Genomic DNA, 14,085 nt, shown 5'->3' with positions numbered 1-14,085 from the left:
GTGGTGATTATTTATAAACACTAAGGGGTCTACCAGGCCCCGGCATGTTCTTATCAGCTAGGAAATGTAACCAATGGTTTCGTTGTGTCGCCTGAACTGGTGAAGTGGCTGTTGGAAGTCAGTACAATGGAGATCCCCCAGATACATTTTTTCACATGCTGAACTGAATTATATTTCAAAGTAGTCAACCAAAACTTCTTGGTATAATGATTTTCATTATGAAATCAGTGTCTCATTTCAGAGACTCTGTTTTTTCTTTTGCCATTATATTTGCCAAAGTCTTTTAAATATACTGTAGTTGTTTTTATTTTTTAAGAAATTAAAGTGCCTTTGGCACAAGTCATGATTATATTATTTAAATGTCATTTACAAACCGCATTGTTTTACTTAAATCATGCTTGGCCCAGGAATCTTGTAACCTAATCCGTTGTTTTTTTGGTCAAAATAACAGCTACATCATTGAACGAAGTATCTTTTGCTGTCAAAAGAAAAATAGAACTGTAAAAGGAAAGCTGTTTTTGATAAGGACTGGAACTCCTGAATCTGTTAATTGGAGACTTAAAGCACTTGTTTTCCTCAGATATTTAAATCATAGTGCCTGAAGCTCAGTTTTTCAAGTGCGACTCAGACAAGACTTAGTTGGAAACGCATTACATTTTCTCTATTGAAATAAAAACAGGAAAAGAGTAAGTTTCAGAATTCCGATGCTACATTTGGTCATCACAAGAATGGCCAGAGGCCATAGTGAAGATGCTACAAAAGAACCTGGAGGAGGTGTTCACTTTCTCTGTCATGTCATAGACAGTAAGGAAGTTGACAATGATTACCTGTCTTTTTAGTACAGAGAATATCTTTATCAGCTTTTTACCAGAGAAAGTGATTGATGTAGTCGCAAGGAGCTGTTTTTACTCTTTTATTTGTATGCAGTTTCGACACGAAGTAATCTAAGTCAAATTGTGGTTAGAACATTACTTTTCTATGCGTTTCTATGAATAGTACTTTCATCTTTATTATGACAAATTGTAAATATTTTACATTTGTGGCTGTTTCAAAGAAACTAATGGCCCAGTAAGTATGCATTTTTTCTGGCCCTTTATAAATGATTGTTCATGTGGTATTATCTCAGCAGCCTCTGGACTTCTATATTTCAAAGTGTCTGTTAATTATGATTATACTGTTACTTTGTAACTCAAGAGCTCTTCATAAAACTATGAATCTAAAGGCAATAGCCTTATTTCTTCATAAACTTTTGGAGAACACCATGTTTTTGTCTTTCTCACTTATCATGATGAAAAGTCTCCAACTTAGGTGACTACATTGGAGCACTGACTTGTATTAACAATAAACATTACAGCTGAGTCAGCAGTGTCCTTTTCTGCTTATGGAATGGGTGATTTGGAGGACAAGCAGCCTAGGGTTTTTTAACGATGTATGGATTGTTTAAGACAAGGGAGGGAAACTCACAGGAGATTCTCACCAGGAGAGTCATGTAAATTCCTCTCTCTAGGTTCTGATTCATTCCTTTGTTTTCCCATGGGAGCAGAGGGTGGTTGGATCCTCAGTTTTATCTAAAGCAGCTCAAGAAATGCACTCCCAACTGGGGATTGTCCGTGAGTCCTCCCCCTCCCCTGGGCTGGCTGCCCCTAGTGGAAGAATGGCGCTAGTTGTTGATATTAATGGGGCTGTTGGAGGTCAGCCACCTGAGGGGTAATTTCCATAAGCACTGATCTCATCTCCATGAGCTCATCTCTCTGACCGGTTTTACAATAACTCATACTTGGAACCGCAGTTGTTTGGGAGCTTGAGGCATGTGGTCTTCTCCTTGACATTGGTACTTCTTCCCACAGAAGCACCTCCTGTAGTGATGAAGAGCCCTGAACCTATTCTTTTTTTCTTTTTCTTTTTCTTTTCCTCTTCTTTCTCCTCTCCTTCTCTTTTCTCCTCTCTCTTCCCTTCCCCTCTCCTCCTCTCCTGTCAGACTGAGTTCAGAGTTAAACTCTGGTGTCTGATGGACTTAGTTCTGAACTAGAAATCAAGGAAGAATGTCTTGGACACTTGATAATTTCCTTTGTGAATATTAAAAAATTATTCTGCTTCTCTGTGATCCTTGATTGGCTCTGAAAAAGGAAGAGATTATATATCGTTTTATTTCAAGGTCACATGAAAACTAAAACATGTTAAAGTAAGGTGGTAAGAATAATGCCTGTCATTTAATTTTTTTCTTTCTTATTTGATTTTTTGAATATGCAGAACATTAATATCTTTCCAAAAGTCAAACTTATTCTAAAAGATATATGCAAAGTGTGTCTGTGCCTCTTGTATCCCTTCTCTCTATCCCTTGTTGTTTACTTAATTCATTAGTTTCTAGTTTCTTCCTTTCTCTGTCTCTTCAGAAATTAATGTACACAGATGTTTTCTTATTTCTCTTTCTCTTAACACAAAAAAGTAGTATACTTTATATTGCTGTTTTAGACTTAACATATATACTTTTCACTTAATATATATCCAGTGAATTACTCCACATCAGTTCGGAGAGAGAGTCCTCATTCTTTTTTGACAGCTGCATAGTATTGCATCGTGTGTGTGTACTAAAGTTTATTCAACCAGTGTCCAATCCGGGGGCATTTAGGTAATTTCCAATATTTTCACAGTTACAAATAATGCTGTAATAAAACATCTCCTGCATGTACATTTTTGTGGTGTTGGAGGTGTGTCTTCAAGATAGATTCTTAGAAATGGGATTATTGGGTCAAAAGGCATAGACTTTTTCCAGAAGTTATACCATTCTGAATTCCCTCCAGCAATGGATGAGTACTGGTCTCCTTAGCTTTTGAATCTTTGCTAATGTGATGACTGAGAAATGGTATCTCAGTGTAGTATTAATTTTCATTTTGCATATTAATAAGTTGAACATTTTTCATACATTAAAGTCCATCTTTGTTTTTTATGAAATGTCTGTTTTTGTATTTTATTCATTTTTTTCTAAAAGATTTTTAATCTTTTCCTCTCAATTAAAAAAATTCTTTGTATATGTACATGTATAGATATATACTAATATGTAAATAATATACATAAAATTTATATATTAATATTAAGGATATTAGCCATTATTTCTCTTAAATGTTACAAATATTTTCTTCTAAGTCATCTGTCTTTTAACTGTGCTAATAGTGTATTTTGCTATGGAAAATTTAACACAATTTTTTCTAATCAAATTATCAATTTTTAAAAAAAGAATTGAATAGTTGGAAAGTCTTCCCCTATATGCATGTTATGAAATGATACCTATTGCTTATTGAGAGCTTGCCATGTAAAAGGTTTGGTTCTGAGGACTTTGCATAGGTTAATCATTGGAAGAGCTCTTTGAATTAAAAGGAAACAGCAGTTTTGGAGACAAATAGACTTTGGCTAATGCTTAGTTTCAGTACCTACCAGCTGTATGACCTTGCACTTGGTATATTCTGAGTTTTATCATCTCTAAAAAGGAAATAATAATGGCATCTACTTTGTAGGGTTGTGAGAATTACCTGGGTTAATGCCTGAAGGGACTTTGAACAGTTCCTGGCACCTAGTCAGTGTTGGATAAAGGTTGGGTATTTAATTACCATAATATTTTAGTGTTAAGCATAAAGATTATAACCTAACAGCCTGTTCTTCAAGTTAAGCAAACTTCTATCATCATTTAAGTGTTATTTTTATTTCTTTTACCATAGGTCTTAAAGATCACCATGAAACAATGTCTTTTTTTTTATACCTTTTGTCTTACTGTCGCTTATACTCAGATCTGGGGTTTCTTGTGGGAAGGCACATGAAGAAGAGTTTGGGACATGGCAAGAGCAGATTAACTAATTTTAAAATACTAATGCTCATGTTTTGTTAGTCAAATACGAATAATTATAGCTATTGAAGCTTCTAAAATGTGGAATTCATAAAGTAAATATTTTTTATTACAAGAATTTACTAGGGATTGAATTTAACATAGTGCAAATGTTTATGGTTGCTAGGCTCTACATGGCCATGCTGCAATGCCTGTAGCAGAATTCTGTAATTTTTAGGAAGAATTCTTGGTTATCAGAGAATCATTGATAATGCCTGGAGTCAGAAATGTTTTTGGCTCTTGTTTGTGTTTGATTTTTAATGATAAATTATTACTATTTTAATTTCATTTTTAACAAGTCAGTCTGTTGTGGGTTGTTTGGTGAATCTTTAGTGTTTGGTCTATGATTTTTCATTCACTGGACTTTGAGACTTGCATGCACGGCATTGCAAATATGAAACATATGCCTCTTATTTGCAACCATTTATTTAAATTTGAAACATATGTTTTTATCAAAGCAGACGCATGAAACTTAACCTCCTCCCCAGTTTACTTCTATATTGTGACTTGATTACTGCCACCAAGTTTTTTTTTTTCTTTTAGTGAGAACTTGGAATCGATGTGGTGGGCAGACCAGTTGGTCTTTGGGTTTACCTCAGCTCGCCATGAACAAGAAATTTTAGAGCCATTGTCTTAGATTATTGTCAACCCCCCCACCTAAAAAGGATTTTTACTTTGTGTTTTAGCCTTAAACTTTAACTATGATACTATAGGTTTTTTTTTTTTTTTTAAGTAGCAAACAATTTTAGATGACTAAGCATGGAAACCACTGTGAAAACTACAGAGTTAAAACTCTATCTTTGACTGGCTTGCTTTTGAATGACTAGAATTGTTGTCGATAATATAGTATTCTTCTGAATTTCCTTTAAGCTGGGGATATTACAGTTATTTTTTAAGCATTCTGTTTGAAAATTTCTGGTACTTTAAATATCCCACAGCACTTAACATAGAAAATATTCGATATTAGTGTTGATTTGCTGTTTTCATCTTTCTCATTCTCTGTGCACATTTCTTCAATATGAAGTCATGATCAGAAACTTTAATTCACTGCAAGTTGACTATCCTGATGATTTATTTTGGTGTCTTCAGGTTACCAGAGAGAACTTCTCTATCAGAGGGAAGATGGCTCTTTCAGTGCTTTTGGGAATCATGACCCTTCTGGGAGCACATGGTAAGTGTCTTTGCTAATGAAACAAATCCTTGTCATGGAATGTACCTTCTCTAGGTCACCATGGCCATGCAGTTGACACGTGTTACATACATAGGCTCAGAGGCTGCTTTAAAAGACATTTGACTTTTTAAATATGATTTTAGAACATTAACAAACCAAGTGTTTTTGTTTAGAAAAGTGAGGTCATAAATCCTTTTTTTTTTTTTTTGTGAGGAAAGCAGCAATAAAAATACCTCATGATGATGGTGCAGCTGATGAGAAAAATCAGTTAGAAATACTGGGTGATTGTGATGCAGTTCTTTCTTTAATATAACTTGATTAACATGAATTTTGTGTTAACGCAGTCAACGTAGTTATTTTAAGGTTGTTTTTCTCTCTCTCTCTATGTGTGTGTATGTGTGAAAAACATTATGAAATTAAGTAATGAATATCCAGAATTTCCTCCAGAATGGAATCTCTGAATGATTGATTTTAGATGATTACACTTTCTCCCTGAACTATCTTCAGTTCTGTATTACACTCAGAAAAAGATTGACTAGCTGTATTAGTTGGGTTAGACAAGGCATGCTTTGGTAACAAACAACCCTTTAAATCTCAGGAGCTATTTATAATAAAGGTTTCTTTCTTACTCGTGCTGCATTTCCATTTTGGGCCAGCAGGGGGCTCTGCAGACTTTGCTTCAGCGGCGGCCACCTCACAATCTTACTAGGAAGTTCCAGGCTTGCCAGTGCGGAGGGAGAGAAGGCTGGAGTATCCAGCACTGGCAATTGGACACTTAAGCCTGGATGTAGCATTTCTTTTCACTTTATCATGATCAGAGCTAGTCGCATGGCCATGCTTAACTTCAGGGAGCCAATGAAGTGAATTCCTCTGCATACTCAAAGTAAAAGAGACTAGATATTACTGAATATTAGTAATGTTTACCCCGCCAAATCTTTTATAGGATGAAACAGATCTGCTTCAAATTTTCTTTTGGAATGATTCAAGATATAGATCCATAAATAGAAAGGTTTCAGTGTTTTATTGCTTGACATTCTTTTCACCTCAATATTTGGTGTTCTATAGCAGGGATCGGCACACTTTTTCTGTAAAGGGCAGATAGAAATATGTTAGGCATTATAGGCCACATAGTTGCTTATTCTTCCCTCTCCTCTCAGCCCTCCCTCCCTCCTTTCTTCCCTCCCTCCCTCCATTCCTCCCTCCCTACCTTCTATCCTCTGTTTCTCTCTTTCTCTCCTTTCCTCCCTCCCTCCCTCCCTCCCTGACTTCCTTTCCTTCCTTCCTTCCGTTCCTTCCTTTTTCTTTCATTTCGTCCTTTAAAAATCATTCTTAGATGGAGAGTGGAGAGGGGAGAGGTACATATAAAAGACCCTGGGCTGTATTCGGCCCAAGGGCCAGGTCTGGCTCAACGGATTTGGCCCACAAGCTATAATTCGCTGACTCCTGTCCTACAGGAGAGAAAACATCCATTTCCTCTACTAAAAGTATGATGGGATTGTGAACTATATACATTTCATCAGACTGAATAAAGTATGTAATGAGATCTTCCTTGGCAAATACCTAGAACAGTCCAAAGGTGAATAACCTTGGACAATTTATTTAACTCTCTTGGGGTGTCACATTCTCAATTTATAAAATAATGAGGCTGGATTAGATGATTTCTAAATTCCTTTCCAAATCTGATATTTTGAGTTGACCTAAAATGTCTTGGCCATACTCAAATGGAAACCAAGTCTACCAGCTGGGCAGAGTTGCTTGTGTTGTCTCTCTTGTCTTTGTTTATTCTTCAGTGATTTTCTTTTTGGTGAATCTTCTGATGGAAAAAAAGTGTTATCGTTGGTGTTTTTCTTGCTCAGCATTACTTGGAGGACTTTTGTAAAGTGTATTTTATGTAATTTTCCCCCTTCTCTACCAAGGTTGTCAGCTTTTGTTTTAAGATGTTTCCTCGAAGCTGATGCTTACATAGATATTGATCAGAATGTGTTACACAGAACATATACTTGGCTTAAAGGACATCAGAAATCCAATGGTGAATTTTGGGAGCCAGGAAGAGTGATCCATAGTGAGCTTCAAGGTGGAAATAAAAGTCCAGTAACACTTACAGCTTATATTGTGACTTCTCTTCTGAAATATAAAAATTATCAGGTATTTAATCTTTAACTTAATAAATGAGGGTGAGAAATTACAAGGAAAGTAGGTCTTGATGGGTCAGATATGTGTTTGGAAACTTAAAGAGATTGCAATTTTATATCATATTTGAAGTCTGAATTTGGGCACCCTTTTGCTTTGCATGTGTGGCCACATTCCAAATGCTGAGAATAAAAATATTGATCCCCTCTTTCAGAGTAATGAAGAGAATTCTAAAAATGCATTCTAATATGAATATTGTACTTGTTGTTGGTAAGATGAGTCAACATATACTTTATCATTGGAAAGATTAATTTCTTAGGAGACAGAAAATTCTTCAGAATTTGGGAATGCATTCTAGCAAATTTAGGTGATGAAGGATTTTTTTTTTATTTCTAAAATGTCAATTACAATGTCTACTAATTTAGTACAATGTACATACACACTTGAAAAAAGTGTGTTAAATGGGCATGGAAATCTGGATGAGAATGAGTGTGCGTGGAAAGTTATGCTAATGAGCTTAATTTTGCTCCAGAGCTGTTTCAGTGATTGATGCCTTTACTGCTTAATGCTAACTGCATCTCACATGATCAAAAACAGCTGTTCTCTATATTAAGCCCCTACCATTTTCCTATCCCAGTACTAGGCATGTAGAAGATAAACTTTCCCCTGAATTTACAACTTCAATACCTGAGATCAAATAGGAGAAATATCTTTCTCAAGCTGTATTTTATACTGTCATCTGAGTTAACAATATTCAAGGTGAGAAACACTGGCAAAAGTTCTACTTCTTATTTCTTATTCCCTCTAAGGACTAGTGCCTTTTTACTTATAAAACTGCAAAGCAGTGTTATTTTCAAAATGCATGTCAGATCTATAAATGTCAACGATCACTGTTGAGTCTCACTGCCTAGGCAAAGTCAGGTGCTCAATAGACACTGATGTTATTTTTTAAGTGAATGTTTGAAAATACTTTCGGGGTTATTTTGAATGGTAAAGTATATATATTTTTTCCTTCAAGCCTAATATTGATGTGCAAGAGTCTATCAACTTTTTGGAGTCTGAATTCAACAGAGGAATTTCAGACAATTATACTCTAGCTCTTATAACTTATGCGCTGTCGTTTGTGGGGAGCCCTAAAGCCAAGGAAGCTTTGAATATGCTGACTCGGAGAGCGGAACAAGAAGGTAATGCATGGGATCCTTCTGACATTGTGAGGCTGTTAAGTGTTATGAACTATATAAATTGTGTGAGAAAGTTTTATAAGCCAGATATGAAACTGATTATGTTTACATTTTCTGAATGGGATGAAAATTGAGTGCAGATGCGATCAGATGGAACTGACATAGCCAGGCTGGTCCCATCCTCGCCAAGAGTTTTCTAGAGAATTTCGAGGCCTGGGTGTTTCCTTCTTTTAGATATGTTCTGCTGGATGTCAGTTACCCTTTGAATTCTTCGATACCATTTCTGGTTTGGTGGCCAACAGTGGCCATTAAGACATTGGGTTGTGAGAGACTTGGGTTTAGATTCTGGTCCTGCTACTTCCCTTTATGAGTTTCAGTTTCCTGAACTGTAAAATTAGAATAACACCAATTTTAGGGTTTCTCTGAGGATTAAATGAGATAATGCACAGCACCTGCCACATGGCAGATGTTCAAAAATGCGAACTAAAATGCTAATTAATAGAAATGCACATGCCAAAAAATACTGTTAGTGAATTATATGTATGATTTATTTGTTGAATGAGGACTGCTTAGGGGCTAAAGCAAGACAGAAAGCACAGGTGTTATTACTTCCCAAATGGCCTCTATAGTCAGGGATTCAGATGTGTGTGTATATGTGAGAGAGGGAGGGAGAGAGAGAGAGAGAGAGAGAGAGAGAGAGAGAGAGAGAGAGAGAGAGAGATGAATATGGGTGTGGGCATTAGGTAACGTCCACTGATTCAAAGCTCTGCTAATTCAAGAAGGGATAACTGTAGAAAGTGCTTAGAGATGTCTGAGACTGTAAAAGTATTGTATTATTATTATTAGCAGTAATTTAGATTGAATTTATATTATCTATTGCAGCACTGGGAACTAGGAGGTTATTTCATAGCGGCTGAAGTAGTCTTTGACATTTTCTTCTTCTCTACTTGGCTAAGTGTAGTTATTTCACATTCCACCTAAGTATAATAATCATCTAACTAATAATATCTGAAAGAGGGGGGAGGCACCAAGCAGGATGCTTCTCTAGGGATTAGTAGGAATATCTCCAGGAAGACTGTTGAGTTGGCCAGGGTTTCTCATTTTTTCTCAGGGGTTGGATTTTGAACTTATAACACCAACTTTCAGATAATAAAAAAGGAGAAGTTTCCCAAAACGTTAGAGCAGTTAATGGGCGATTAACCCAGAACAGGGATCTTTCCAGTGTGTCCTAAAATATTTTTGGGATGGCCTGGTCAGAAAAGTTCCGTGCATTATCTTCTGGAATATAGTGTTTTTTTTCTCTTTTCTTCTTTTATTATAGCTGTTTAGTCTTGAGCCAAACATATGGAATTTCTCTTGGGAAAATATTTTCATCACAACATCTTTAAATGTAAGCAATAAGAAAAGGATGAAAATTTATAAGATTTATTAGTTTAAAAAGTGACATATAAATATGCATATATATGTGCATATATGTGTATGTGTGAATACACATGTATTTGCTTGGCATAAATATACCCATATATAGAAATGTATATATATATATTTTTATGCTAGTCAAGTAGAACTTGGAACAGTGTAAGAATATTTTATGGTATAAAGTGTACTTTTTCTGTAATTGGTTAGATTGTTATTACTTTTCTCTTGTAGGAGACATGCAATTCTGGGTGTCATCTGTGTCCAAGCTTTCTGAATCATGGCAGCCAAGCTCCCTGGATATTGAAGTTGCAGCCTATGCACTGCTCTCACATTTTCTGCAATATAAGATTTCCGAGGGAATCCCAATTATGAGGTGGCTAAGTAAGCAGAGAAATAGCCAGGGAGGTTTTGGATCTACCCAGGTGAGTGATGATAGTTTTTTATCTATCTATCTATCTATCTATCTATCTATCTATCTATCTATCATCTATTATCTATCTATCATCTATCTATCATCTATCTATCATCATCATCTATCTATCATCTATCATCATCTATCTATTTATCTGTCTATCTATCTATCTATCTCTATCTATCTTATCTGTCTATCTATCTATCATCTATCTATCATCTATCTATCTATCTATCTATCTATCTATCTATCTATCTATCTATCTATCTATCTATCATCTATCTAATCTATCTCTCTATATGACTACCTATCTATCTCTATATGTTCTTAGGAACTATGTGGTTGCTTTTTTATCATGACTTCATAAAATTACTGGGCAGTTTAAAAGTTTAGTAACTTAAGTAAAAGGTTTAAGTTACTAATTTTAATTATTTATCATAGATATAAATGTCCTATTTGATATTTACATGGAATAAATTAGTCTCAGTTTATGTTAGCGTTTTTCATCTGTAGTAGCTGATTTAGAAGATGCTCAGTCCCATTCAGCAGATATTTTCTGAGACTCTCATGTACTGTGGGTCCAGGAGATTCAAAGATGAGTAAAGGAGAGCTCCAGTCTCAAGGAAGATAGATGAATGTATAGCGGGCATCCTAAACATTACTAAATTTACTCGTTGGAGACCTTGACATACACTTACATGCACAAACATTTTTCTTTCCTCAACAGGACACAGTTGTGGCCTTGAAGGCCCTCTCTGAATTTGCAGCCCTAATGAACACAGAAAGGACAAATATCCAAGTGGCCGTGACGGGGCCCAGTTCACCGAGTCCTGTAAAGTTTCTGATTGACACAGAGAACCGCTTTCTCCTCCAGACAGCAGAGGTGTGGGATGGGGTAGTTATCTAAAATTCTGGGTAGATGAATCTTTATGCTGGAAAACTGATTTATTTATTTCTGTTTTATTGACTCCAAAAAGACTGGCTCCCAGTGCCCTGTAGAGAGACTGGGAGGAGGGCCTCTTTTGGTTAGATTTGCTGAGCCAGAAAAGGGAGAAGGGGTGGAAAGTTTGGAATAGAAGAAAACATAGCACTGTTCTATTGGGAAAAGAATGAACCCCTGTTGAGTTCCTATTCTTTGCAGGCACTGTGCCAGATTTCTTCACATGTGCTATTGCATTTACTTCTCAAACCAACATTAAGAAGCAAGTACTTTTATCCCTGTTGTACTCATGTTAAAACTGAGACTGAGAAAGGTTAAGTAACTTGCTCAAGATCATGTTACTAGTAACAGTAGAGCTAAGATTTGAACCCATGATTTCAAAGACCATGTTCATTTCAGCTGCACCATATGTCTTCATAGGAGAATCTATAGAACCAATAGTAGAATTCTTACTTTGCAATGGAGTCAAGGCCTATGCTAGACCCTAATTTTATTCCCCTGGGTAACCTTGTGGGACTTGAGGGTAATGGATGAAAGTGATAACTTCAGGGCTGGAAACTGAAGAAGAGAGGTGACTGCAAAGGAAAAAGAAGGAAAAAACTTAGTCATATCAGCGATGATGTGTCACTGTGTTCTCAGGAAGGCCAGAGGATTAGGCACTGATTAAGGGAGGTTAATGGAGGGAGATGACTTGTTTTTTGTCTTTCATGCTTTAACCTCTACAGAAGGGCAGACCTGTCTGTAGCAATGATGTGCACTCCCAAAGGGTGGAGTGTGGAGAGTAACCACTTCCCATAGCTTTTGATATGTGAGGCCATGTAAAGTTCTTAGAGCTTTCCACAGATTACTTACACTCCTCATAACACTGACCTCTTGTGCTACTTGGAAGGACTGAGGTACAGAAAATTAACTTTATTCACTTTTTTCCCACCTTTATTCAGCTTGCTGTGTTAGAGCCAACTGAAGTTAATATTTCTGCAAATGGTTTTGGATTTGCTATTTGTCAGGTATGTCATAATGTTTAGTTTTGCTTAGTTATATATGATTTGTAAAATAATTCTTTGGTTTGGGGCACTGCTAAATCTTTAACTTTATAATTTATAAAATTCTTAATGATTTGTTTCTATGACTTAGGCAAGATATATCTCCCTTTTAAGTAAAAAGTACTAGAAATGTTATTAGCTAGAGAGTAGACAGCAACTATATAATTGATAATCTTTTAGAAAAATATTTCTTGACTATTATATGCTTTTCAAAGTAAGGATTAAAATCCTCCATTATTATTCATGTGAATTGTCGAGAACTCACACCTTGTTTTATGAAAATACAGCTCAGGATTGTAATGCCATGACTTGATAAACAAAAATGCATTTTACTTGCAACTTAATATTCATCTAACATTATAAAGGTCACAGTGGTATTACAAGTAATTGACCTAAAGATAGGAAATGTATCCCTTTAATGTAAAATCTTATATAATGATAAGTAAAACAATTAAAGCATGATATGTTCTGGCACAAGAAGAAAATCCAAAGAAATCTACCTATATACTGCAATAGGGGCTAGAATAAAATGGAAGTAGAATGAAAAATACTGAAAGAAATAATTATTATACTAAATAATACATGAAAATCATAGGGACTGAAGATCATAGGGACTGCAAATCATCTTATTGGAAACCCAACATAATATATGATAGGACCGAAAATGATTATGTGCCTGATTAGAAAAACAAACCAGACAAACCCTGAAAGACTTACTGAGATTTTGGAAAAAAAAGGCTCTTACAGAGAAAAGGTACTTTTTCAAAAACCAGTACGACTGTTCTAGGCAAGAGAACTAGCACACTTGCTAAGTAGGACAAAGTGTCAGGTTTAATTTGGAGACTTCCAAGTAATTCTAAGATTATTTTGTGTGATACTCGAAATACAGTAAATGTTTTTTAAAAAACCAAGGAACAACAATGACAGTTAGAAGGAATGCTGTTCAATGAAAAAGGAAAAGAGTGAATAACCTGTACTGGTTTTTACTGACAAAGCCCATGTGAAAATTCTCATTCCTAAATGCATCTTTCAATGTCAACAGTAAATCCAAAAGTAAATACACAAAGATATTTTAGATATGATTGGAAAAATAAATCAACTTAAATCACCAAATTGGTTGGAATTTATTTTTGATAAACCAAATGTAAGTAAAATACTCAAGCCAAATGATTTTTACTTGAGGTTTGATGGCAGTAGTCAATATGGTACCTACTAGTCAGAATGTTCACCAGTCCTATGTCTGTGTCAACATGCAGAAAACAAGAGGTAGGGACCAATAGTCACTTCTCATGATGGAGAAAAACGTTGCAAAAAAATTAGTCACCTAGAAATAGGTATTGAGATTTCCTTTAGTTGATATTTTTGTGAGTGCCCTGGAAAAGAAAGAGCACAGAAGACTCTCAGGTTTGCAGTAAATGTTAACCTCTTTTGGGTAATAAAATGCTAAGCTGTTAGAAATAAACTGCAAGGTCTCTTGATATTTTCTGAGTTGAGCTTTACCATAGGCCAAACATAAAGCCTAATTCTCAGGTATAATTTTGGATATTAATTCTGACCCTGGGGACAAATCTAGTAGCCCTTGTTTGTTTCCTGAAGACAGTGGTTCTTAAAGGACAATTGTATGCCATTGGAAAAGGGATGATGAAAATAATAGAGACCATCTCTCCAGTTTTATGAAACCATTCTTCAACCGCTCCAAGAATACTCTATAATGTACTGTAGTTTAAGAAACAGTTGGAGAATATCCAAAATGAGATAACCAGAATGATCAAGGGGATTAAGGATTATGCACCTCAGGTATGACAGAATGAAAAGTTGGAACTCTTAGGTTTGAAAGATGAAGGCTTAGAGAGAAGACTTTTTTAAAGTATATAAATCCATGGTGGGTACTAAAGGTTTAGTGTCCTCCTCC

At 35.6% G+C, this 14,085-nt stretch overlaps 1 protein-coding gene across 1 annotated transcript in view; it reads left to right on the top strand.

The window, feature by feature from the left end:
* CD109 (CD109 molecule) overlaps positions 1 to 14,085 on the top strand; it is a 105,386-nt gene that overhangs the window by 83,264 nt on the left and 8,037 nt on the right. Inside the window, exons 25-30 of the mRNA XM_006926378.3 lie at positions 4,967 to 5,048; positions 6,965 to 7,193; positions 8,197 to 8,362; positions 10,010 to 10,200; positions 10,918 to 11,073; positions 12,072 to 12,137. Coding sequence (XP_006926440.1) covers positions 4,967 to 5,048; positions 6,965 to 7,193; positions 8,197 to 8,362; positions 10,010 to 10,200; positions 10,918 to 11,073; positions 12,072 to 12,137 — 890 coding nt within the window. The remainder of the gene's footprint in view (positions 1 to 4,966; positions 5,049 to 6,964; positions 7,194 to 8,196; positions 8,363 to 10,009; positions 10,201 to 10,917; positions 11,074 to 12,071; positions 12,138 to 14,085) is intronic.

This window comes from Pteropus alecto, unplaced genomic scaffold, assembly GCF_000325575.1.
Source record: "Pteropus alecto unplaced genomic scaffold, ASM32557v1 scaffold7, whole genome shotgun sequence".
NCBI classification, from domain to species: domain Eukaryota; kingdom Metazoa; phylum Chordata; class Mammalia; order Chiroptera; family Pteropodidae; genus Pteropus; species Pteropus alecto.
The sequence above is the reverse complement of the archived record's forward strand: the minus strand, read 5'-3'. Positions and strand labels throughout refer to the sequence as shown.